A 23,173-nucleotide genomic window follows, 5' to 3' on the forward strand; every position below is an offset into this window, starting at 1 on the left:
GTCACTTTGTTTTGTTCTTTTGCCCTGATGAAAACCTCCAGGTCGGATATTGGCCAAGGAGACAAAACTACAGCAGCCAATTATTTTTTTCAGTGCAGGGATCAAGAACTAAAAAGGCAAAAAAAAAAAACCCACCGCGGACAGCGCTGCGCTTTATCCATCATGCGTTCACACCGGCGTGTGTGTGTTTGTGTGTTGGGGCGGGGGGTCGCGGACAGCAGTGCATGTGAAATTGGGGGTCGCGACTCAAAAAGGTTGAGAACCACTGCTCTAACACCCTACAGTTTGACTCTTTTTTTCTTCTAGTAAACGGGCACCGTAGCATGACTAGTTATAGGGGTTGTTTGCGGAGCTCTGCCCGGTGCTGATCGCCGCGGTTCAGCTTGGAAAGGCTGGTGGACTCATGGCTTGAGTTTGCGTCTTTCTTTTCTTTTGGCCACCGGCTTTCCTGTTTTAAGGCCAAGACGACACGCTGCTGATGCTGATGCTGGTCCTCCTCCTCCGGTTGCCAGGTAACCAGTCAATTTGTTCCGATACATGTGTCGGTTGCGTTCTCACTACAAACGAACCGCTCCAGGGCTCGGATGGAAACGAGCCGAGACCGCCTCTCCCAAGCGATCTCGGCCCGCTTGTTTTGTTCCGCATCGAGCGCGATTGCTGTGTTCACATCTGACCAAACGAACCGATATATGACGTAAACGCTCCCTGTTTCGGAACAAATGGTCAAGTGTGAAAGCGCCCTAAGATCAGAGCTGTTCCACTTCACCCGCAAAGAAATGAGTCCCAATTCCTCTTTATGTAGTAAATGTAAGCAGGGTTTTAAATGTACACATGTATGTGTACAGACATGTCAGTATGCAGATTAAAGTGTGCTGTTGCCAGGCTCCATAGACCCCATAATACATTACACATTAGAAACGAAGAAGCTGCTTGCAGCTGGAATAAGTAAAACAAGTTTTGGGACGGTTCCAGGAACATCTCATAAAACAGAAAGCCATCCCATCTTTGGAAAACCCATTTGCTGTCTCTTTGTGAAGATTCATTGACACTTATGTTCCAAAACTTTTGTGTCCCACTTGTGCCACACTGTCGTCCAACAACTGAAACCACGAAGGAAATTGAGGCACTACTCAAAGATGCAAATGGTAAAAATATAGTCTGGAAGATCTCTGCAAAGACCTTGTAAAGCAAACAAACAAACAAATAAAAACTAAAAACAATCTGTGGAAAGGATGCAGTGCTCTATTTCCTGTTAGTATATAGTGGTAAGGATGTTACTAACTATAATACTAACTGCAAAAACATTAGAGAGATTGGTACAAGCTACAGCTGTGATGGTATGGAGTAGAGGGAGTTTAATGGTGTCTGCTGGCGCTGGTGTTGTATCGTTTCCTGTTTGTGTGAGAGCAATGAACAATAGACAGTTTTATGTAGTTCTGCTTATTAAAGCTCAAACCATCTGCAACTATTTTAATAACTGATTAATTGTTCAAGTCATTATTCAAACAACAAAGCCAAGCATTACTCAGTTCCAGCTGCTTTGTTGCAAGAATTTGCTGCTTTTATGTGACAGTGAATTTAATATATCTTTGGGTTTGGGATTGCTAGAGAGTAAAAACTATGCTTCAACTTGTCACATTTGGGTTTTAGAAACATTCCATGAACAACTTTCACAATCTTATGATTATTGAGCTATACATTGTCGGACATAATGTCTAGATTTTTACTAAGTGCACACCTCAAGTCAATTGCACAAGAAAAGCAGATAGCAGCTTGTGTACCAGACGGTGATTGAAGCAATCTCTTACACATGATTGGTTCAGAGTCGTCCCAATAGAGAGGTCAAACAGAACCACACCAGGAAACACTCACTTGCACGCCCATTGCCTTGGCAACCGGGGCAAACACCCAACCAGTCAAGCTGAGGGCTGCGTCAAAATTGCAGGTTCTGGAGCCGCAGCTGCTCATTTGGGGCTATATTTACACACAGGCACGGTGCGTGGCTGCCCATGTGTCTTGTAATGGGCCCTGGCAGGCATGTGGAAGCCAGATCCAGATGTTATAAATACTTCAGGTTCATCTAAAGATGTATCCTTATGAGACGTTTCCTCCGTGTGGTGTGCATTCAAACGGTTACTGTATGCTTGTGCATGTGTGTGCTCTGGATGAAATAGTTTTATATTGACCTGTCTGTGACACTCTCCGGCCTAGAATTAGCTATAAAAAGATATAGACTGTGTTTATGATGGATGGAGAGAGAAAGAGCAAGAGAGGAAAGTGGGTGTGAGACAGCAAAAAGCAGAGTTGGAGAGAGCAGGAACAACAACAGCTCAACTTAACACACGGTCCCTTTCTTCTGGATGTTTAATTACATTTCTTTCCATTTCCAGGTCTTGTTCTTAGCTAATATCCTCCAATCAATAAACAGCCCCCCCTCTATTCCATGGAGATTTTACAAGGAAAGGATCAATTACCAGAAATTGCAATTGACCAGTTTGGTTCTGCTTCCTGACTGTAAACCATCAAATAACTGTCAATCTGCCAATCAAACTGACCAGATAAATAAATGATCACTAATGAGGAACTCTGAATTAGGTTATGTCAAAAAGTCCTGTTACACAGACAACATTTCCTGAGCTGAAAATTACATCGAGTGTAGTAGCATACATGCAATTAGAGATTTGGATTGGATGTACAATTTTCTACATGTAGTCAATAGGATTTGCATTGTTTAAGGTTTGGTTTACACATTAACAAATTGTAATACAGTATGCTTTTTTTGTACCACTAATTCCTCTATTATGTAGATTATACAATTCTGATTCTTTTAATGAAGCACATGTGACAACTGGGATAAAAAGACACTAACAGATGTATGTATCTAAAGCCTTGGCCTTAATGATGATATTCCAAAATGGTGACCATTTTATCTTTGCAGCTGCAGCTTCTACCCTTTGACTTCGAGAAAAAAATGACAACACCTCGAACCATTCCAGCCATGTGTGGCTGCGAGCTGTTTTAGGAAGGGGCAGGTTCAGAGGTGATAGAGTGACGATGAAGGGTGAGACATGCAGTAAACGACAACAACAGCAACCGGCTCCACGTTACTGTGAGGCAACAAAATGGCAACTCGTGCTTGGATTACATAAATCTAGATTTTATTTTATTTGAATATGTTTTGAATAAAATTAACAACAGACTAAGACCAAAGATGCTGCATGTTGAGTCATTCTCTTAACCCCATGTGGTGCAGGTCACCCAGTCATGGAGACAGTCTTTCTCTGGTGGTTCTGCGCTCATCAAAAGGTTATATTGAGCCAAAGGAGGTACGGTATGCATTGCAGGCATCTAGGTGGGGCCGGGTTATAATAGAAAAAAACTGTTCAAACCATCTGGGAGTTTACAAAACTATGTGACGATCTGACAAGCAGTTCTGACAAAGCATTCTGGCTGCTCGGTGAGTCAGAGCGTTGTTGTTGTGCTTGGTTGCAAACACGAAGACGATCCTTTATCTACATTTATAAACTTGTGCGTGTTCCTGCCAGAGAGGTAACTCACCTGGCAGCATAGTCCCAACACAGAGCCATGTGTAGACAGTCACAGACTATAATGTCACATACAGTAACTGAGCTTATGAAAATTAAAGCTAGTGTGATAGTGTGAGTTATGATTTGAATATAAAACTATAGCCTGCACTGTCCTGGCTGATCCGAGTCCAGCTGAGGGACAGCGGCGGTGTGAGTCAGAGTATCTGTGTCTTTTTCCATTCTCAGGTAAAGGTAAGGCTACAGTTACAACCATTGTCACTAAAGCATTATTGACACTGTTGACCGCATACACACACAGAGACACACGCGACAAATGAACTGATCAATAAGTAATGAGGCTTATCTAGAAACACAACACCCCTGAGGTACTGAGAGGCGTATAAATGGGATTCTTACCTCAGCAGCATGGAATGCAAATACAATCTGGAAACGTCTTCACTTGTGGTGAAGTAATTCCTGAAAACTATTGCTTATAGCGCATTATCACTCGGAGCTATCCAAGCCTCCACGAACGCACCCACGCATACAAATGTGCCTTCTCCCTGGCACCAAAGCTCACCCCTCGCATCGCCACCAGCCTGTGACATCACCCGTGCCCGTGACATCAACTGCTTCCGGACTGACCATCATTGTTTACCTATAGCAAGGCGACACAAAGTGCCCTTTGACCTGCTAACAGTCCCTCCCGCCGGCTCCCTGTGTCAACCAGGAAGTGTCGGGAACATAGAGATGGAGAACAAGGGGGCCATAAAAAGACAGTGACCCACTTCTTGCTTAGTAAACAAGTCATTTAGTGGCTTCCTGGTCGAGAGCGAGAACAAAAATCCATTCAGAGATCTCCAAGCATTGTGTGAAGTTGTGATGCAGCCAAACAAAACACACTATGTGCTGCGTTGGGTCTGCATCTACGGTCGTATGTCTAACAAACACAATCGGAAAGTAAGTTTCGTGCTTCCTTCCCGTTCTCACCTATTTTATGTTGAGGCTGGTACACCCAGTCGTCGTCGTCATCGTCGTCGTCCCCGTCCGCGGTGTGGAGGTGAGTGTGCGAGTACGCGGGCCGAGTGTGGGCGGCGTGGAGCTCGTTCTGGCTGTGAAAGATGCGCCTGCTCTGGTGGGAAAGGGTGGACACGCTGAGCCAGCTGAGAGCCCGAGACAGGCCGGCGGGCTTCTCCTTTCGGAAGGACGACGACCTCCTGTCCCCTCTCATCCTCACTCAAGATAGGAGCGAGTCCAAGATGGGAGGATGTAGGATCAAAAATGTCTTTAAAGACAAGTTTTAATCTGAAAAATAAGTAATCCTCCGATGTAGATTGGTTGGTAGATGTTCACTCTAAGTCCAAATCATGAGATTCCAAGCATTTCTGAACACAGGATCCAGATGTGCACACATGTTAAAATGCTTCAAATTTAAGCATTAAATTAGTTCCAGTAAGAAGCTCAGCCATAGCCCAGTTTTCTTTAACTTTGCTTGCACAGTTCTACATCATGACTGTGACCCCGGGCAGCCTCAACTTCCAACCTCCTTCTCAATGCATCGCTCTGTCGTGAGCCAAGAGCCAGACTAAATCATCTCCTTCCCCTTTTCTTCTTCTCTTCCTTTGTGCTTTAAGACTCCGGGCGTGATTCCCAAACCCAAAGGGGCAATTAGGCAATCCAGCAATCTGGAAAATCACCACCCCTCTGCTGCACACGCTCGCGTACACACTCGTGTATGTGCGCGCGCTCTCTACTCCTCGGTGGTGCATATACCCAGGGTGGAGAGAGATTTTCCAAATTGCATTAAGATACTTTTACCAAGTCAGCGGTTGTTGTTTACGACCATGTGTGCCCTTGAGTGTTGTTATCTCCACACACACACACATACACATATACACACACCAGCTGACGTGCACCGTCTCACCACCAGGCCAGACCAGAAGGTGAAGAGGTTTCACAATGTCACTCGGTCTATTCCCAGCTTGATGAAGTTACATGGACAGTAACACACTGGCATAAACACACTCGCATGTGAAATCCTCCGGCCACGAGCTCCAAATAGAGATCCTCTGCAGACAGTGTGTGAATGCACTTGTGGTAAAGATGATATCAAGTCTCAGAGTTTCCAGAGAGTTGGTGGTGAAGAGAAGAGCAGGTTTGCCGAGTAAGTCCGATGTGATGGAGGAAAAAAACAAAAAAACACACCAAAACAAAAAAAGTCCATGTGGGTGGTTGTCAGCTGTCTGGATCTGACTCGCTCATCAATCAGCTGATCAGCACGGGTGATAGAACAAAAATGATGCACACCTGCTGAACACACATGCAGCAAAGAGAGGTTTGGTAATGAAGTGCATGCCGGTGAGGATTCCCTGACTCCGGCTTCTCCTGGTCAGTCCTCCAGAGTGTGACTTCAGGAGTTGACTATGTGTGTTGTGAGTATAGGGTTAGGGTTACACCCAACCCTAGTAGCCACGGTGCTGAAATACGAGTCAGCCCGTCCCTTCTTCCTTCCTTCCCTCCCTCCTTCTTTCTCTTTACTGTGATCCCTGGTCTCGGCCCCTCCCCTCCATCGGTTTGCCGGCATGGCAACCACTCCTCCCTCCCCTCCTTGGCTCGTTTCTTTCCTCCCTCACACCTTTTTTTTTCTCCCCCACTTGTCCTTCTGTTTGCTTTCTTCGTTATCCTCGTCACCTCTTGTCCATCAGATGCTTTGTCGTCCCACAGAGACACAGTGTTTAATCCGGTCCTTCTCCATGTACCGCTGAAGGCTTCTGTCCTCGCCCTATTTCATCTTAAAAGTCGTTTTGATGCCAGTTCGGATGAAATAAATGGATGGAGCAGCTGCTGTCGACTTGCAGGGTCAGAGCGATTTCTCTCTGGACAAAGAGCGCGCACGAGGAAACTGAGATGTGTGTTTAAAGATATTTTTAAGACCATTTCAAACAACTTGGAGCATTACTGACGTTCTGCCTGAGGTGCTTGAGGCAACTGGTTAAACAACAAGTTTTGAAGATCTGAAGACAACAGTGAACATGAAGCAACAGGGGCGATGAAAACACACACTCGACAACCCCGGTTTGAACATACACAACTAACACTGGCCACTGCACCCAAGAGGTTTTTAGTTTTCAAAACTTTTATGAGAAATGTGCATTTAGTGTACATTTTTTTGTAAGATATAATGCACAACACATACTTAGCAGACCAACATATAGTTGAGGTGAGTTTAAATAGCAACAGAGGCCCTGAGGGACAAAAACAGAGTCTTTATGGGACGCTACGAGTGTGTTAGGGAGGTGGAGTTTTCCCACCCAAGTGTAACCGCAAAGGGAGTGTGTGACCACCAAGGTGTGACAATAAACCAGTGCTTATTGTGTATCGTACACACATGTCGAAGCAAACCTTATCAATTCCTTGAATCTTTCTCCTTCCCACTTGCACAATTTTAATTAGTCCTGATGGCAGAAAATGAGAGGACACGGGTTGGGTTTTGAAACTGATTTGAAACTACAACACCACATTGTGGATCACCTTTTGTGTGTCCAGCGCGCAGCTGAAAGCTGATCCCAGATCTGTGGCTTGGTTGAGTGTAAACCTAGACTTAACCCCCCGTCTCTCTGTCAGGTCCCCGACCTCATTTTCTATTTCCCTTTAGAGAGGAAATCTACTATCTCAGCACTTGTTGTTTACACAGAGGGACAACAGCCAGCCAGTGATGTCACAACTTATAAACATGAATAAACCAGGAACACACAGTCTCTCTTCCTACCACACACACACACATTAAGATCTTTGCTGACAAGCATAAGGTCACAGTCCCTTAATAACAACTCAGCATTATGCTTACTAAGCGGATATGAAGGGTTTAGTTAGTCTATGAATTTAAAATGAGCAATAAAAACGACACAGAGCAAGACGTTAAGTGGTGATGAGCGTCATGATAAACCAGAAAATCAACATGGAGGACAACATAAAACAAATACAGGACAAAAACAAGACACTCAGCGGCAGTTAAGTCTTTTGATTTCCTCTTTTCAGGAAGCAAAAGCTTCTTTAGAACCGTAACCCCCAAAGGGGATTGAAGGCCAAAGGTCATCATATGAAGTCAGCATCCCGGTGGTTTTGACCCCCACCCCATTTCCCATTTCATAAATCACCTTGTTTGCATTTCCTTTTAAAGCTGCACTCAGAGACGCGACAGCGGTGACAATGGTCAATATGTTCAACCGGACGTCTGTGGTGGTGCAGTGGACGTTCAACAGCTTTGGTTCAGCTGCTTCTGGTCAGAGGAGAATATCAATCAAGAATAACGGTCATTGACGGGTTTCAACTGGCAGCTCTGCTTTTATCTGATGTCCAATGATCCAGTACAAAGACTATGATCTGTCAGTTTGTCTTTAAAGGGCCAATCAGCTATTTTTTTCAGTCTTTTACCAAAGACTGAGGATGATTATTCACAAACATGTACTTCAGCAGAAAACATGAAAAATGTATCTGGCCTTTGTATTGTCCCTCATACATAAAGACCTATCAATCAATCAATAGAGGCTGAAATTATGAGCCAACTTGAGAGGTTTAGAGAAAATTTGTTAATAAACAGATTACAGTAAGTGCTATCAGATAATATTAATGATTATAAAACAATGTTTAACAGGGAGAAATTATAAAAGTGTATTTTTTTTGTATCCTTGACTATTGTAAGTCTATGAAAAATATAAATCCATGATGGCACATTTATCATACTAGTGGTTTACTTCCCTTGAGAAGAGAAGTTGAGTTTACAGTAAATTAAGCAATAACGTAATCTGCAACAGCATCATTTCTGCACCACAAAGTTCCAGGCAGCAGATACTTTCAGTTCAATGGTGTCACTGTCCTGTTGCAACAGAATGCAAACACATGATTATATTATCAGACGTGTGCCGATGATTAGCAGTGAAACAACACAGACTCAAAGGACACTAAACAGGCCGCACGGGTCAAAAAATGTCAGTTTGGGATATTTCTGTCACACACGAAAAGGAGCGAGACGAGAGTCAAAGTAAACACAAGAGCAGACTAAACTTAAACTACTGGGTAATTAAAGCTAAATTACATGTAATCATGTTAAAAGTAGAGGTTATTAGAAGATAAACTGGATTCACACAGTCCTGCAACAAAAAGACACATCATAAAAAAGATACACAATAGCAGATACAGTTTATATGAATTATTGGACACTTCCTATAAAGCAAGTGAAGAGAAAGAAGATGTCAAAGAGAAACTAGAAGTAAAGATGACATTGTCGATACAAAATGAGTCAGCCCTTTAAAGCTGCTGATTATCATTTCATAAGAAAAAACGTAATCCTGTCATTCTGCTGAAAACGAGGGAGAACTTGCCAAACTGACTAGACGATATCTCCGGCTATAGAAAACACCACAGTGGTGAAAAGTATCAATTTCATCCTGCTGATATACTACGCATGCACACTTGACAAATAGACCCGGCTTGCACGATGGGACGGTGACATAAGAGCGGCCAGGTTGCCAGGTAACCCAATCGGACATCAGAGGGCCGGTAACGCCTGAAATCAATATGGCTACTACACACAAAAGGTAAATATAGCGGATAAAGAAGCCTACTTGGATGCAACACGGGACAGCGCACTCTGCCAACACACACAAGTACACACAGAAAGTAAAGTATCATTTAGTCCACACAGCTTGGCCGAGAGTCTCCGACAAATTCCAAGTCCCCGTCAGCAGAGTTTGACAGTGTGTGTCTCACACACTCACACAGCCCGTTAAACACAGGGGTTCAGCTGCACCACAGAGGAAAGCTTTTATTACACACCACCCCACATTTACTGAAACTGTTATATGCAAGTTGATGTTTTTGTGTATGTGTATATGTGTGTGTATATGTGTGTGTGAGAAAGAGTTTGTGGGTATTTCTGTTGCATTTGGAGACACGCTGGACCAAACCTGATAAGAGATGGTTTGTCTTTTTTGGAAACAAAGACTGGTTTCCCCAATTTAGTTTCACTGTAACCACAATCACAGTTAGGTTCCACCTCAAGGGAAGTGGAGGAAAGTTTTCTCCCCCTCTGTGTTTATGTGTGTGTTTATATGCATGTGTGTGTGTTTGTGTGTTTGTGTGTGTGTGTGTGTGTGTGTGTGTGTGTGTGTGTGTGTGTGTGTGTGTGTGTGTGTGTGTGTGTGTGTGTGTGTGTGTGTGTGTGTGTGTACTGTCGGTTCTATATTAGGTGCCTTCAGGAGGTGTTGGATTCTTTACAGCTGGAGGAAAGAGGCCTCTCGTCCTTACATAAACACGCATCTGATGTAGAAATGCATCTGTGTGTACCGTATACCAACAACACAAACATACTGCGTACACTTTGTTCCACATGTTTTACTCAACTGTGTCTTTTGCTTTTACGATATACAGCATGTTAGCACTGGTATACTAGACCATATTTATAATAATACAGTAGTTCCATTCATAAGTACCATGACAGATGTTCATTTTGGTCATGTATTTCAAAGATCCTAAAATCTCAGCAGCTGAGTGACAACCTCATCCTAAACTGTTTAAAAAGTGTCCTCTGGCCCTCATATGGTGTAAATAGAAGATAGTAGAACATCCTGTTGGGAGACAAAGTAGAAAAAAAGGATCAAAGAGAGACAGCAGAGATTGTTTTCGTCCTAATGAACAAGACATTGATTAGCTGTAGTGTCAGACCGATAAACCGTTCTGCTGAGTGTGTGCACTCTATTCTTCACACACAATACTGAGGACAGTATTATCTACCGCTGTCCCCTCCTGACAAATGTTTGACCTGTAAGCCCGTGAACTCTGAACCCCGACCTCTTTTTGAACCCGAGGGCTCGGCCTTCACCTCCGCCGGCAGCACGTCTGCCTGCATCACTCATTCGTCTCCGTCCTCGTCTCCTTTCCTTTTGTCACATCACTTCCTGAGACAGAATTTAATTTGGTAAGGTATTTTAATGTCTCTCTGCTGCTCATCTCTTTTCTTCAATTTCTCAACCTTTCCATTCATAACTGCTACAAGTGATAAAATCAGAAGCCTCACGTTGTCTTTTAGTTGTCCTACAGTTGCCCTTCGCTGTCAGTGGGTCAGTGATCATATGAATTTTATGTTATTAAGAGCACCAGTCCTGAGCCGTGAACAAAGAGCTACATCCCCAGACTCCCATGAGGCTTTGCCAGTAGATGATGCATCACTCAGACTGACAGTAACAGACAACAATCTCTGATTACTGCGTGTGTTTATGTTGTATGTGTGTAGGATAACATGATTGTATAGTACTTACATATGTTGTTTGATGCCCTAAATGGGAGAGATTAACCACAACAAGTATGCAAATGCATTGTTGTGTGATTAATGTGTGTGTTTCTAGGACAACTCACTCAATTAGCCATCAGTCCCAGCAGGGTCCATAGACTAACCCCATAAGGTGGCACGATGCACTTAAACTGCCACTAAGAATGATGGGAGGTTGGCGGGCGGGGGGTGAGGTGAGGACGACCTTCAGATCATCACTGTTTGGTGTCAGGCTTTTTACTACAATGAATGAGGCACGGTGGAGCCATTGCAACAAATGAAGAGCACACTGTGTTATGTACAGTAGCTCAGCCCTGATCAAACTGCAGTCTACAGGGAGGGGAGGAGACGACAGAGAATAAAAGAGACTAATCCACATGATAATGGGTAAGGAGGATGAGAGGAAAGAGTGAGTCACACACAGTATAAAATGTCCCTCTATAGTGTCTGCTGACTAGCAACTTCTGACCTCCAGGGGGCGGGGCAGGGCAGGGCAGGGCAGGGCAGGGCCGCACCGCTGCCCAGCAACAGCCCTCTGCTGGCCGTGGAGAGAGCAGCTGCTGCTGCTGCTGCTGCTGCAGCCGGTCATTCCCTCTGGAGCAACCAGGACTGTCATGTCTGAGTTTTGCACTTACGCTACATGGGAAAACAACTGATACTCGATCTGTGTATGATTTTTTAATTATTATTATGTCAAATATCATCCTATTGTTTGTCATTGACCACTGATTGCCATGAAATTACACTGGATTTGTTGCACTGAAGTCAAAATCAGTAACAGAAATACAGAAACATCAGCCTCTGCTCCAGCTTCTTACCCATGAGTGTTTGCTGCTTTCCTTTATCACATAGCTAAGTTTTGTTTTTTTGTTTTTTTAACTATGATAGTTAAGTTAATCTTTTGGTGTTTTGCACTGACTGATTTTCTGCTGGCTCTGAGAAATAACACTCAGCATTTTTCACTGTTTTCTGGCTGTTCCTGTACAGTACAAGAAACTCCATCAGTTAATTCAGGAATTGCATTTTTAAAAGCAATGCATCAAGTGAGTTCATCAAGATAAAATATAAAAAGCTGTTACAGCTTTACAGTATGTGTCTCGTACAGGACATGTTGTGCACTTGAGCCAGTTGAAGAAAACAGCAGCATTAACTCTGGTGGAGTTACACATATGTTTCAACATTGCTTGCTTGAGCAAGAACTGCCACACATTTTTATAATTTGTCGATTAAATGCACATTTTGTTCAGCCAAGTTGATACGTAATGACTCTTTCCAACCACATGGGGGAGCCACCAGGCTGCCGTCTCCTCTGCCGGTCAGCGTGGCTCTAGTAGTACTTCACTGAAAGACTCAATGGGCCGGAAAATGTGTGCATCCGTGTGTCTGTGTGTTTGTTTGTATATGTGACAAACAATTTACTGTCAGACTAAAGTCGGTTCACAATATTATCTCGTGGCCTGGAGGGAATAATGCATGTTTGTGTGCTCATGGGTGTGTGCTTGTCTGTACAAAGATATCAATCTCCAGTGAGGGGATAACACTGCTATCTCAAACATTCAAGGCCTAAATTTGGCCTCTGTGGAACAGCCCTATCGAGGACACACACACACAAACACACACACACACAGCCTCTTTGAGTTCTTGACGGCAACCAAGTTGGTCCAGACTCCTGTAGTCAAGTCTTGTCAATTCAACTCTGGTTGGAAGACAAATCCCCTCATTCCTCTGGCCACGTGCTCCATTATTCCAGCATCTATTATTCCAGCAGAAAGCACAGTGTGTGTGTGTGTGTGTGTGTGTGTGTGTGTGTGTGTGTGTGTGTGCATGTGTGTGTTACTCAATTCTATTATTCTCTGGTAGAAGCTGGCAGCTTAAGCCTGAAGCACCCTTCTCAGGAACCCCTCCTGTGTGTTTGCACTTAAGAATGTGAGTGTGTATGCGTGTGTTCGTGTGTGTCCCAAGAGTCATGTGTGAGTGCAGTTTATCCACAGAGACAAAGAGGGGGAAAAATGAAGCAGGTATTGACCTTTGACTCCTCAGCCCTGACCAACAGCAGCAGCTGACTCCAGGATTAGCTCGGACCATGAGTCTGGCTGGGAGTGTTTTTCTGTTTCTGAGCTTAATTCCTGCACGTCGACATATTTAACGAAGAAAACGCACCATCGTCAAGACAAAAGGACAAGGAAGCACCGTCTGAGCCACATCTGTGAAACAGTCCAGCATGAAAAGGCTGGGGGATACAGTATATGAAGATATGTGTACAGACTCCCTCTGTTGGTGCTGTAGATTTATGATCTTTCTCACCAAATACAGAGAGAGAGGGAGAGAAAAAGGAAAAGGAAAGGGGGGGGGGGGCAGCAATGAGGTGAGACCAGAGCATGAGGGGAATAAAAGTTTGAGAAAGGAGTGGCACTATAGCTTACAAGACAAATGAACTCCAGTAATCTGAGCAGGGCATTCACACACTCACACACACACACATACACACACACGCCCAGCAGGCTTGCGTCCAGTGGTTGAAGAGGAGAAAGGGTGCGGTCGACTCCATGCATTCCTAATCAGTCATGCCTGAGTGGCGGAGCTGGTCCAGCAGACCTGTGGCCAGATGTGGTTTGCATATGCATCTGAACTAGGGATGCACCGATGCATCGGTCTAACATCGACATCGGCCGATGTTCGGCTCGTTAACTGCCATCGGCCATCGGCAAAAAAAGATGACATTCACCGATGGCAGTGGCCGATGTTTATGTTGGTTTAAATGCCGCATGAACAGCTGTGCTCGGGAGGAACCTTTCTTTTTTCCTTTGTTTGGGGGGGAAGATATTAGTGGTGCAACGGATCATCATTGATCTGTGATCTGTTCTGATCAATATCTTCGGTTCAGCACACATGTGATCCGCGGATTGATTTTTGAAAAAAAAAGTTGCGCGCATGTTTAATAAACACGCTTGATATGTGCAGCGTGGTCATGGCGAGCAGAGGAACGGAGGAGCCTGAACGCCCCTCGTCATTTAAATCCCCTGTATACACCCGTTAGAGAGGAACTCGTCTGGTCGCTTTTTTTTCCTCTAACCTCCGCCTGGCCACGTGTTTGTTGTTTACAACGACGCCAGCGAGAAATCAATAAATGGAGCGGTGGATTACGTAACTGTTATAAACATTACGTTACGCAGCGCGTCTGTGTCGCGGTGCCACAGAGACAAGAGCTGGGACACGGGGGGCGGCCAGGTAGACTACTACACTGATGTTGCAACGAGAGAGACGCCAGGTGAAGGCAGAGAGCCTCCGTTCTCACTGTAACCAGTCACAAGTCATGTAGTTAACTATCACAATTACTCTGGGGCTTTTTAATTGAGGTAAAAATGTAGCATAGCCACGGGAGAAATCCTGCTTAATTTCTCTTTCAGTGTACCTACATACAGATTATTTTTAGTTCATCAACTGTTTGGGAAAAAACAACAACCTTTTATCCTTCTGTCTCTGTGTTACTAGCCTACTGAGCAAGTTGGTTAATTGCAGATAAAGGGGGTTAGGGAGAGAAGTTGAAGTAATTTGACATATTTGAGCATTTTATTAAAAAAACCACTGTAAGTGTTTTAAGGTTATGTCAAGTAAAAATTGACATTAAAGTTTGTTTTTGTTTCATAAATTTGTCTAACTGAATTTGTGCTCATTAAATAATAATATGATGAAGAGCTGAAAGACTTTTAAAATAGTTCAGTAGCCTAATGTTTCTGTGGCACCAAAGACGGAATAAATAACAAAAAGAAAAAACATCGGCATCGGCATCGGCCATCGGCCAAATTGTTATTTTAAACATCGGCATCGGCATCGGCCCAGAATTTCACAATCGGTGCATCCCTAATCTGAACTTTTTCACGCAGAGTATGGTATTCACAAAAACCATGTGCAGATGGTGAACTTCAAAGCAGAAGAAAAGAAAAGAAAAGAAAAGGACAGTAGGTGATGTGTGAAAACTCATCTATCCATTAAGACTGTATCCATTTGAATGCAGCCTTTACTTTCTTCTATGAGCAGCTGTGTATTGAGTGACGTGTAGGAAATAGTTTTCTCATGCATGTTAGGAAATCTGAAACCTGGCACAAAATGAATTAAGTGTTTCACCATAAGTAAACCAACACACTTCATTATCTCTATGCAAATAATACAGCGTGTGCTCACAGATGAGGAGAATCCACTGAGCAGCTGAGTGGGTTTTTAATGTTATACTGGATTCAGTATTATAATTCAGCTCTTGGTGAGTTTTGACAGTCTGACTGCCCAGAAGGTGTTCCCTATTGTATCGACAGGCAACATGTTTGTCAATGCAACAGAGTTTACATGTGGCTTGGGTAATTCTGCCATGTGGCCAAACCTGTTTTGTTTTGTTTTGTTTTAAATCTCACAGGTAGGACTGCACAAGGTGGAGAGAGAGCGTGTGTGTGCGAGCACGTGAGTGTCTGTTTCCTCCCTGTCTCTCCTGAGCTCTGATTGACTGATGACAGCAGTTGGACAAGCACATGTGTGAGAGGAAACACCCGTCAGGACGCAGGAATGTTCAGTTTTACAGCACATGCTCATACATGAACACAAACTTACATAATGTAAACATATACTGTACAAATACGTCCACACGCACACCCTATATAAACTCTTTGGGCCCTCACTGCACAAGGTTTTACCTCCTGCAGATACTTTATGTAAGCACATGTGTGTTCCTGTATTGTTTTCCCTTCACATATAACAGCGAGTGTGCTCCAGAGTGTAAACATATAGACGCCTTGAGAGTGGATGCTGAGTGAAAACAGCGAGATCCATGCTGACACAACACGTGTGTCTATTCAACAGTGACCTGCCACGGGGTTCTTCCAGAGCCAGAGTGTGTGCTGCAGGAGGTTTCTCAGGAGTCACAGCCATGAAGACCTGCTGCCATATAGGAAAATACCAAAGACAATTCATATTGCATAGAGTCATTAACTAGGCTGATGACAGCAGGGACTATTGACTGTATGAACCTGCTGGTTCTGTAAAGTGGCAGACTGTATCTGATGGCCCTGATGGCAATATTGCTGCACACCATCACAATACCCTGCAGGTGATTTTTCTGTTTAACAGAAAGTGACTTGTGCCAGCAGAAAAAGTAGAGACTGGAGCTGTTTCTATTCCAGATTTGATATGTATCTTACCAGTTACAGTTTATGTATTTATGATGTTTCCATTGTTTCATCACAGTCCAATTCTTTTGCTCTGGTTGACAAAGACGGAAATTAAGCATAGACTGTCTATTGGTACCTACATGTCATTATGGTAAAGTCTTACTGTGTGTTCACACCAAAAGCTCCCAAAGCACCAGAAGTCATTCATTTTCAATGAGAGCCCGGCGACCTGAGCGACCAAAGCGTCGACTGCCGTAAGCCGCGCTTCCAAAAGCGTGAGTCTCGGTTAACTTTGTGGTAATTAGCTATGACGTGGTTCGGCGGCAACCAGTCAGAATGGGCTCTATGCACAGCTCCACCACTTCCTGAATTTAAGGCAGGTCCTTCATTTCCTGTCTTACATTATTGGACAAACTGATTAATCCAGGTGTGTCTGACCATTGTGACTCCTCAGACACACCTGGATTAATCAGTTTGTCCAATAATGTAAGACAGGAAATGAAGGACCTGCCTTAAATTCAGGAAGTGGTGGAGCTGTGCATAGAGCCCATAGAGGTGTCCTTCGGGCTTCGGCTCCTTTAAATGACCAGCGTGATCGAACTTTGACATCAGTCACGTGAAGAGCGACCAAAGTGGCTAAAAATATTTTGCCGCTTTGGAAGCCGTCTTGTCTGAAGCGCATCCTCGGGCGACTTTGCATCTTTGGAAGCTTTTGGTGTGAACGCACAGTAGAGGTAAAGTGCCACGTGAAAAAATTACATTTGTTATTATCTATCTTTAAATCCTGGGACTGTCAATCTGCCCGCAGTGTTTTCTCGCCTCAGGCCAAATGCATCTGTACTGTCCCCAAAGTTAATCATGTGACCCTCAAAAGACAATAAGGGTAAGGTCAAGGGACTCATTTTTCTAATAAAACACATTTTATTTCTGTCCCACCACCTTTAAGAGAGAAAAAATAAACCCCCACTGTATCATGGTTCACGGTGGGTTTGGATTCATTTCTTACAAAAATGAAGCTAAACTCCCAGGGGAGAGAGTGTAATGAGGGCGGGAGGATGGGACAGTCAGACAGAGGTGAAGACAAAGTTCAGGTCATGCGCTGACAGCCAGTCTGGCAACCCACCAGGAGTCCAATCTGGCAACACGCCCATCAAACCCCAGTGGGGCCCGCTTACTACAGGTGCCACTGTCCTCTGCTCAACACTCTTTGTTCGCGTGAGTGTGCGTGTGAGTCTGATGGTGAGCGTGAGGTAGAAACTAAGTAAGAAATAAGTGGAACAAACAAAAGAGAAGAGTAGAAAAAAAAAACTTACAAAAGGATGAAAGCAAAGGTGTTTTTTTAATCAGCATGTTTATGGCCTGCTAAGAGGTGTGACTATTATACGCCATGTGTTTACATATATAAAGACTTTTAACAAGCACATAAGTGGAACACAGAGAGAGGAAAAACTAATAAAAGCCAGGATGTGTGAAATAACAGTAGCAGCGCAGCCATCAGAGTGTGTGTGTGTGTGTGTGGCCCTCGCCCATAATTCCTGTGACTGTGTGTGTAGATGTGTGTATAAATGTGTGACCGCGCTGCAGCAGAAACACACTCTCTATCTGCAGCTCCTCCAGACACACCAAGTGCTGGCATTAACAGTGATTTAAAGAGGAGGAGGAGGAGGAGGGTGATGTAGAGGGATAAAAGAAGACATGAAATAGAAAGTGATGGAGAGAGAGAGAGAGAGAGAGAGAGAGAGACACATGGGCAAAGAGAGGGAGAGAGAGAGAGATTGATTGAGATAGAGAATAAAAGACAAAAAGACAGCAAGAGGGAGACCGAGAAAATTATGCTGATTAAGCAGACGGCAGGCCAACCGTTACTGTGACAATAGGGGCTGACTCTGGATCTGGCTTTTTGCCCTCTACAGCTGTGAGCTGTCTGACACACACACACACACACACACACACACACACACACACACACCCACACACACACACACAGAAAACCGTTCGTTATTCTGAGCTCATCCCTCTTATCCAGGCTCACAGCGTTACATCAAAACCAAGCACAAAACTCCTTTAAATACTGGACTGAGACCAGATTTATTTCACCAACACACACACACACACACACACAGTATACACACACACAGATTCTTGTCTGCAACCTCTTTCCGCCCCACTGGCTTACTTTCCTTACGCCTGATCCAAGACCAGCTCCCACAGCGAGTCATCCCGTTAGTGAAGGATTTAAGAGTCGAATCCAGATCAGCAGTCGCTGGCCCAGACCAGCTGGCAGCGCTGACGTCCAGCCGTTACACGCTGGGGTTTCAAGGCACATTACGGACAAACCATGGGTGTAATGGGGAGCATGCACGCACGCACGCACGCACACACACACACACAGACACACAAACAATAGATCAACTTAAAATAGAGTGTCTGAGTGGAACACGCCCACACCGGGTAATATAAATAAAGAGGGAGTTCATATTTGCTATAGTATGATTAACCATGTAATGTGACAAGACTGTCAAAACACACACACACACACACACACGCCGATCAGAATAGAGTTCCCCAAAGATATTCCTCCCACGAGCTGTCAGAAGTTGGAGAGCGGAGTTCCATCTGGCCTCCCTCCATCTCTCTCCCTCTTTCCTCATCTCTCCCCATCTGTCTTTCTCCATCCCTCCACATCCCTTTGACTCATCTCCCTCTGTCTCTGGCTCATCTTCCTGTCTTTGTTTGTCCATCTCAAATCTCACTAACACGTCCCAGGAATCACTGTTTCAACATTTCTCCGTCTTTTTCCCTCTCCCCTTTTCTCGCTGACCTCCCTCCCTCCCTCCCTCCCTCCCTCCCTCCCTCCCTCCCTCATCGTCTTATCTCTCCGTCTCTCTCCTCTCAAACACAGCCTGTCTTTGTGTCTCCGCGTCGAGGGGGTGGAACACAAACTGTCAGCCCACCTCGGACTCAAAGCCAAAGGCCAGCGGTCGTGGCCACCCACCCACGGTGCACCGGCTCAGTGGGGGCTTTCCCTACTGCGAGTGTGTGTTTGCGTGTAACCGCCGGTCAACACGCCGCTCTTTCCCTGCACACACACGTCCGCGCCTCTTCACAGGTGTGTGTCTGTGTCTGTGTAAGAGGCGTCCCCGTGTCTGGGTGAGGATTTTTAACTGTGTGATTTCTGTGTATGTGTTTACATACACCTGTCTATGCGTGTATGTACTTGTGCAAGCATGTGTGTCCATCTGTGCACACTTTTAAAGCCAGTCAAGTGACCCCCTCCTCCTGCAGCGGGCAGACAACAAAGAACCACAGCAATGAGGCACACGGATCTGTGAAGTCACACCTCACAGCCATCCTAACGACACTTATGTATTCTGTTACTAAGCCAAAGAGGAATATTGTTTTTCCAAAAAACACAGAGAAAGTGTGAAACACAGCCCCATCCAAGTCAGGTATTGTGTATTTATCATTGTATCTCAGGTTCCAGCAGTCCCTCCTCCTCCTCCAGGGCCTCTGACTGGGCTCAAACCGGCTTATGTTTCTGAGGCTCATGGGAAGAAAACCTCAACTAGAGCAGGGAACTGTCTTTTTACTTGTCTTCTTGTAACCTTTGTAATGTGCAAAACTTAACAAACTCTAACCTAACGTTAATCTGGCAAATCATAGTGTGATGGTAATGCTAAATGTCCTATTTTTGTTGTATGTATCATAGCCACTTATCCAGCTCTATGTTTTAAGTTAATAGTACAATTTATAAAACCTTTTAATATATATAAGAACATTTGTCTGTATTTATTTTTCAGTTTCACAAGACAGAGTTTATGGCTTTGTAAAGCTATGTGACAAAGACTAATAATGAACAGCCTCAACTTCCATGCCTTCATTCACCTTTTCAACGCCAAAACAAGTGTTTTGCTATTTGTCACTTTGTGCAGAGTCACACACACAAGGGACAGAATAAGTAAGACATGTCTCTACAGTTACTGTGATTCAATGTTTCCTTGTAGATGCTTCATACACCACTATAAGTTTTCCTGTTGTCAGGTGGTTGCTTTCCGGGTTAACTAGCACTCAATAGGAATAAAATACTTGAAATTCATGTGTACAGTAAAATTGTGCAATTTTAGGGAAATCAAGTGAGGCACAGTTAAGGGACTAAATATTTGGCTTATTCAGTAAATGAATACCTAAAATGCATCCATCCAACTGTACTTAAGCGATACCCTGGTATACAGTATAGAAAAATGTTACAGTATGTTATTTGATGGTATCATGATATCCTACAAACCTATTTAAATGTTATCACTTCCAAAACTATTTGTAATGTTATTGTAACAGACACACATTACCTGTTACTCACATTAAGGACAGATGTCTGTTTAATATGTTACTGGCTGCATCAGCTATCAAAGTATTACATTGCAGAGCCAAAATAACCAAAGGCGTGTCATCGCTGTAATATTTATGGAGGTGACTGTATTTACAGTACACTTCCTCTCAGATTAAACGTGATGGCGATGTTGAGGCCGCTCTAATCTCATGAAAAATCCACCCCACTGAGGTTGCAGTTGAGGCCTGCTGAAAGCCGCCAGGGAAAACCCTTCAGTTTTAAGTCCGAGCTACATGTGACACACTTGTGACTGCCAAAAACAATCCAGAGAGGAGAAGATGAACCGTGAGCCAGGAAGAGAGAGAGAGAGAGACGAATGTGTGACTGTCTACATGGAAATAACAGCATACAAACCTAAATCTCCTCAAAGCTGCTGATAAAAAGGTTAAGGAAGAAGAAATGTTTACAAAGAAAGCAGCGTTTATATTCTTTAGGAAACTGTGGGGATGTTCAAAGAGTATCTTTTTCCAATCACGCTCCTCCATTAGAGGAGTCAGACAAGTGATGTTTTTAACAACACTTGTATAATAGAGGACACAGCAGCCTCCACAGTCTCCAGACCCTTAATAAAAGTCCTGTCATAAAGTCAGAAGATCATACTGTAACATTGGCTCACATGTTTAAGTGGCGGGTACAGCCTCAGCGTGGCTTGTGCTGTGACTATACAGTAGTTACGTGCGGATGCCGTACTCTCTTGTCACTGCGTTTCTAGGGGCACCTCCGCCTCCCACTCGTCTAGACAATACCGTCACTCTGTCATTAAAGCACCAGGCAAAAGATGCAGATCCCCCCTGATGAAAAGACTGAAGCCTCACGACTGGTCTTGCTTCAATGTCAAATAATTACATGGATTAATTGCTTATTTCCTTTGGATACAATAAGACTTAAGTGTGCACATATTTGCAGCACGGAGGTTTCCAGGCAAACAAAACAAAAGGCCGTGTTCAAATCTGTGAAAACCTTTTTTTTTTAAGACACTTGGTGAATGAAGGATTACTACATGAAAACCCAATGTTCTGCCAAAGTTAAGCCGTTTTGGAAAAAGTTAGTGAAACATAATGTCATTTACATCTATTACTACAATCATTCAGCTTTTATTTGACACAAAACTTAGCAACAGATGTCAGTACCATTCAGTCAAATCTGATCAAACCACATCCTGAAAGGCCTGATAATACGGATAAGAGATACAGATAAGAGTTTAAAATGGCTTTTTTTTGTTGCAACTATTAACTTCATCAAAATGTAATGTTCTTTAAAACTTTGAAAGCAAGTGTTCGGGGGGTTTGAGATTTATTGATTTCTGTTATGTGATGGATTTTCTGTGTCCCAGAGTCAACATTTGATATTCTCATGATAATGAGAGCCGAAAGAAGAGAGAGAACAAGTTCATCTTCTTCTTCCCCAAAGGCTCATGTAATGAGTTGAGAATAAGAGAGTTAATAACCTGTAGAGACACAGATGAGTCGCTATGTAGCCTACAGCACTACAGTACACTCCTCATGCATCAACACACACAGACACACACACAGACACACTTAACCTCATTAAAAGGAAGCAAACCCAGGAGATTCCACACAGTCCAAAACAGATTTACGCCCGAGCACACACACACACACACACACACACACACACACACACACACAGATATACAGCAGATAGAACTCTGTGATACAATCTCAATCTTCTCCTTTGACAAAGAGGACTTCAAACAATATTTGTCATCCAGTTGTCTTCAAACATAAACGCTGCCAGCTCCAGCTCAACCCATTGAGCTGTTTCTTTTCCAGTGCTTATTTTTGAATTATTGCTTATTGATCAACTTTATAGCCATTTTTCCACAGTCCAATGAAGCCAAAGTAAAGCACAGTGGAGGGAGGCACGATAAACGGAGCTGACCTGAACAGTGGTGAGTCATTAGAAATTTGAAACAGCACATTATCCGATCCTTCAGACGGCTGAATATTAATTCAATGTCAACACATCTGTTAACAGAAATCACATATTGTACTTCTGATTATAATTTCTGCTCTCCCTGTCTAAAGGTCACATTTTTCACTGATTTAAAAACATTTGCATTGATTACAACACAGTCACAATGATGATTTCTGGGTAACCACATCTGTATCATTATGTAGCTAAAGTTACTGTTTTAATGGCTAATTTAAGGTCCGACCAGGAGACAGCATCAGCATTAGGGTGATACTTTTTCTTTTATTTGACAACTGATCAATAAGAGGTCAAAAAGAATGAAAGGAAAAAAGGGAAAGAGAAGGGAAAAGAAAGGGAAAAGAGCACTACAACATTAGTATATTCATTCAAAAACATGAAATGTCCCTATAAAATCAAAATATAAAAGAGTGCCTCAAAAGACCACCCTTTAAATCACACCAGGTGAATACTCTCAACATGTTTCTGATCTTCCGGGCACTTCCTAAACCCCTGAAGCCCTTTAACCCACAGGTGGAGGTTCCCCTTCCTTACAGCAACAGTTTTTTTCCTGTTAAAATAATGGAAATTGCCTGTAAATCTTGGGATCTAAGTGGCCAGGTGACTGATTGGACGTGTCAGGCTGTAGCTACAGGCAAGAGAGAGAGAGAGAGAGAGAGGAGCAGTGTGATGAGGAGTGATACGGGTGACTGGGGTGTGAGAGCAGGTCAGTGCACAGCGGTGAGAAAACACTTCATGGCCGAGCTGGAGTCTCTGTGGGCGGATACCAGAGACGCTCTGATTGTGTATAACTGCGGATCTGTGTGTGTGTGTGTGTGTGTGTGTG

At 43.7% G+C, this 23,173-nt stretch overlaps 1 protein-coding gene across 8 annotated transcripts in view; it reads right to left on the bottom strand.

Annotated features, from left to right (window-relative positions):
* The window catches only part of nhsl1b (NHS-like 1b), a 106,284-nt gene that overhangs the window by 57,684 nt on the left and 25,427 nt on the right, over nt 1-23,173 (bottom strand). For 2 of the 8 annotated variants that reach the window (XM_085771136.1, XM_085771135.1), the window contains exon 1: nt 4,518-5,965. The exons of 4 other annotated variants lie outside the window; for them this stretch is intronic. In XM_085771136.1, the coding sequence (XP_085627262.1) occupies nt 4,518-4,758 (241 nt within the window). In that variant the 5' untranslated portion in view covers nt 4,759-5,965. Of the gene's footprint in view, nt 1-3,944; nt 4,076-4,517; nt 5,966-23,173 lie in introns of those variants that run through there. 2 more of the 8 variants (XM_085771146.1, XM_085771145.1) reach the window with 2 other exon arrangements.

The sequence above is a fragment of the Trachurus japonicus genome, chromosome 24, assembly GCF_045865225.1.
Source record: "Trachurus japonicus isolate A0001 chromosome 24, Traja_1.0".
Classification (NCBI taxonomy): domain Eukaryota; kingdom Metazoa; phylum Chordata; class Actinopteri; order Carangiformes; family Carangidae; genus Trachurus; species Trachurus japonicus.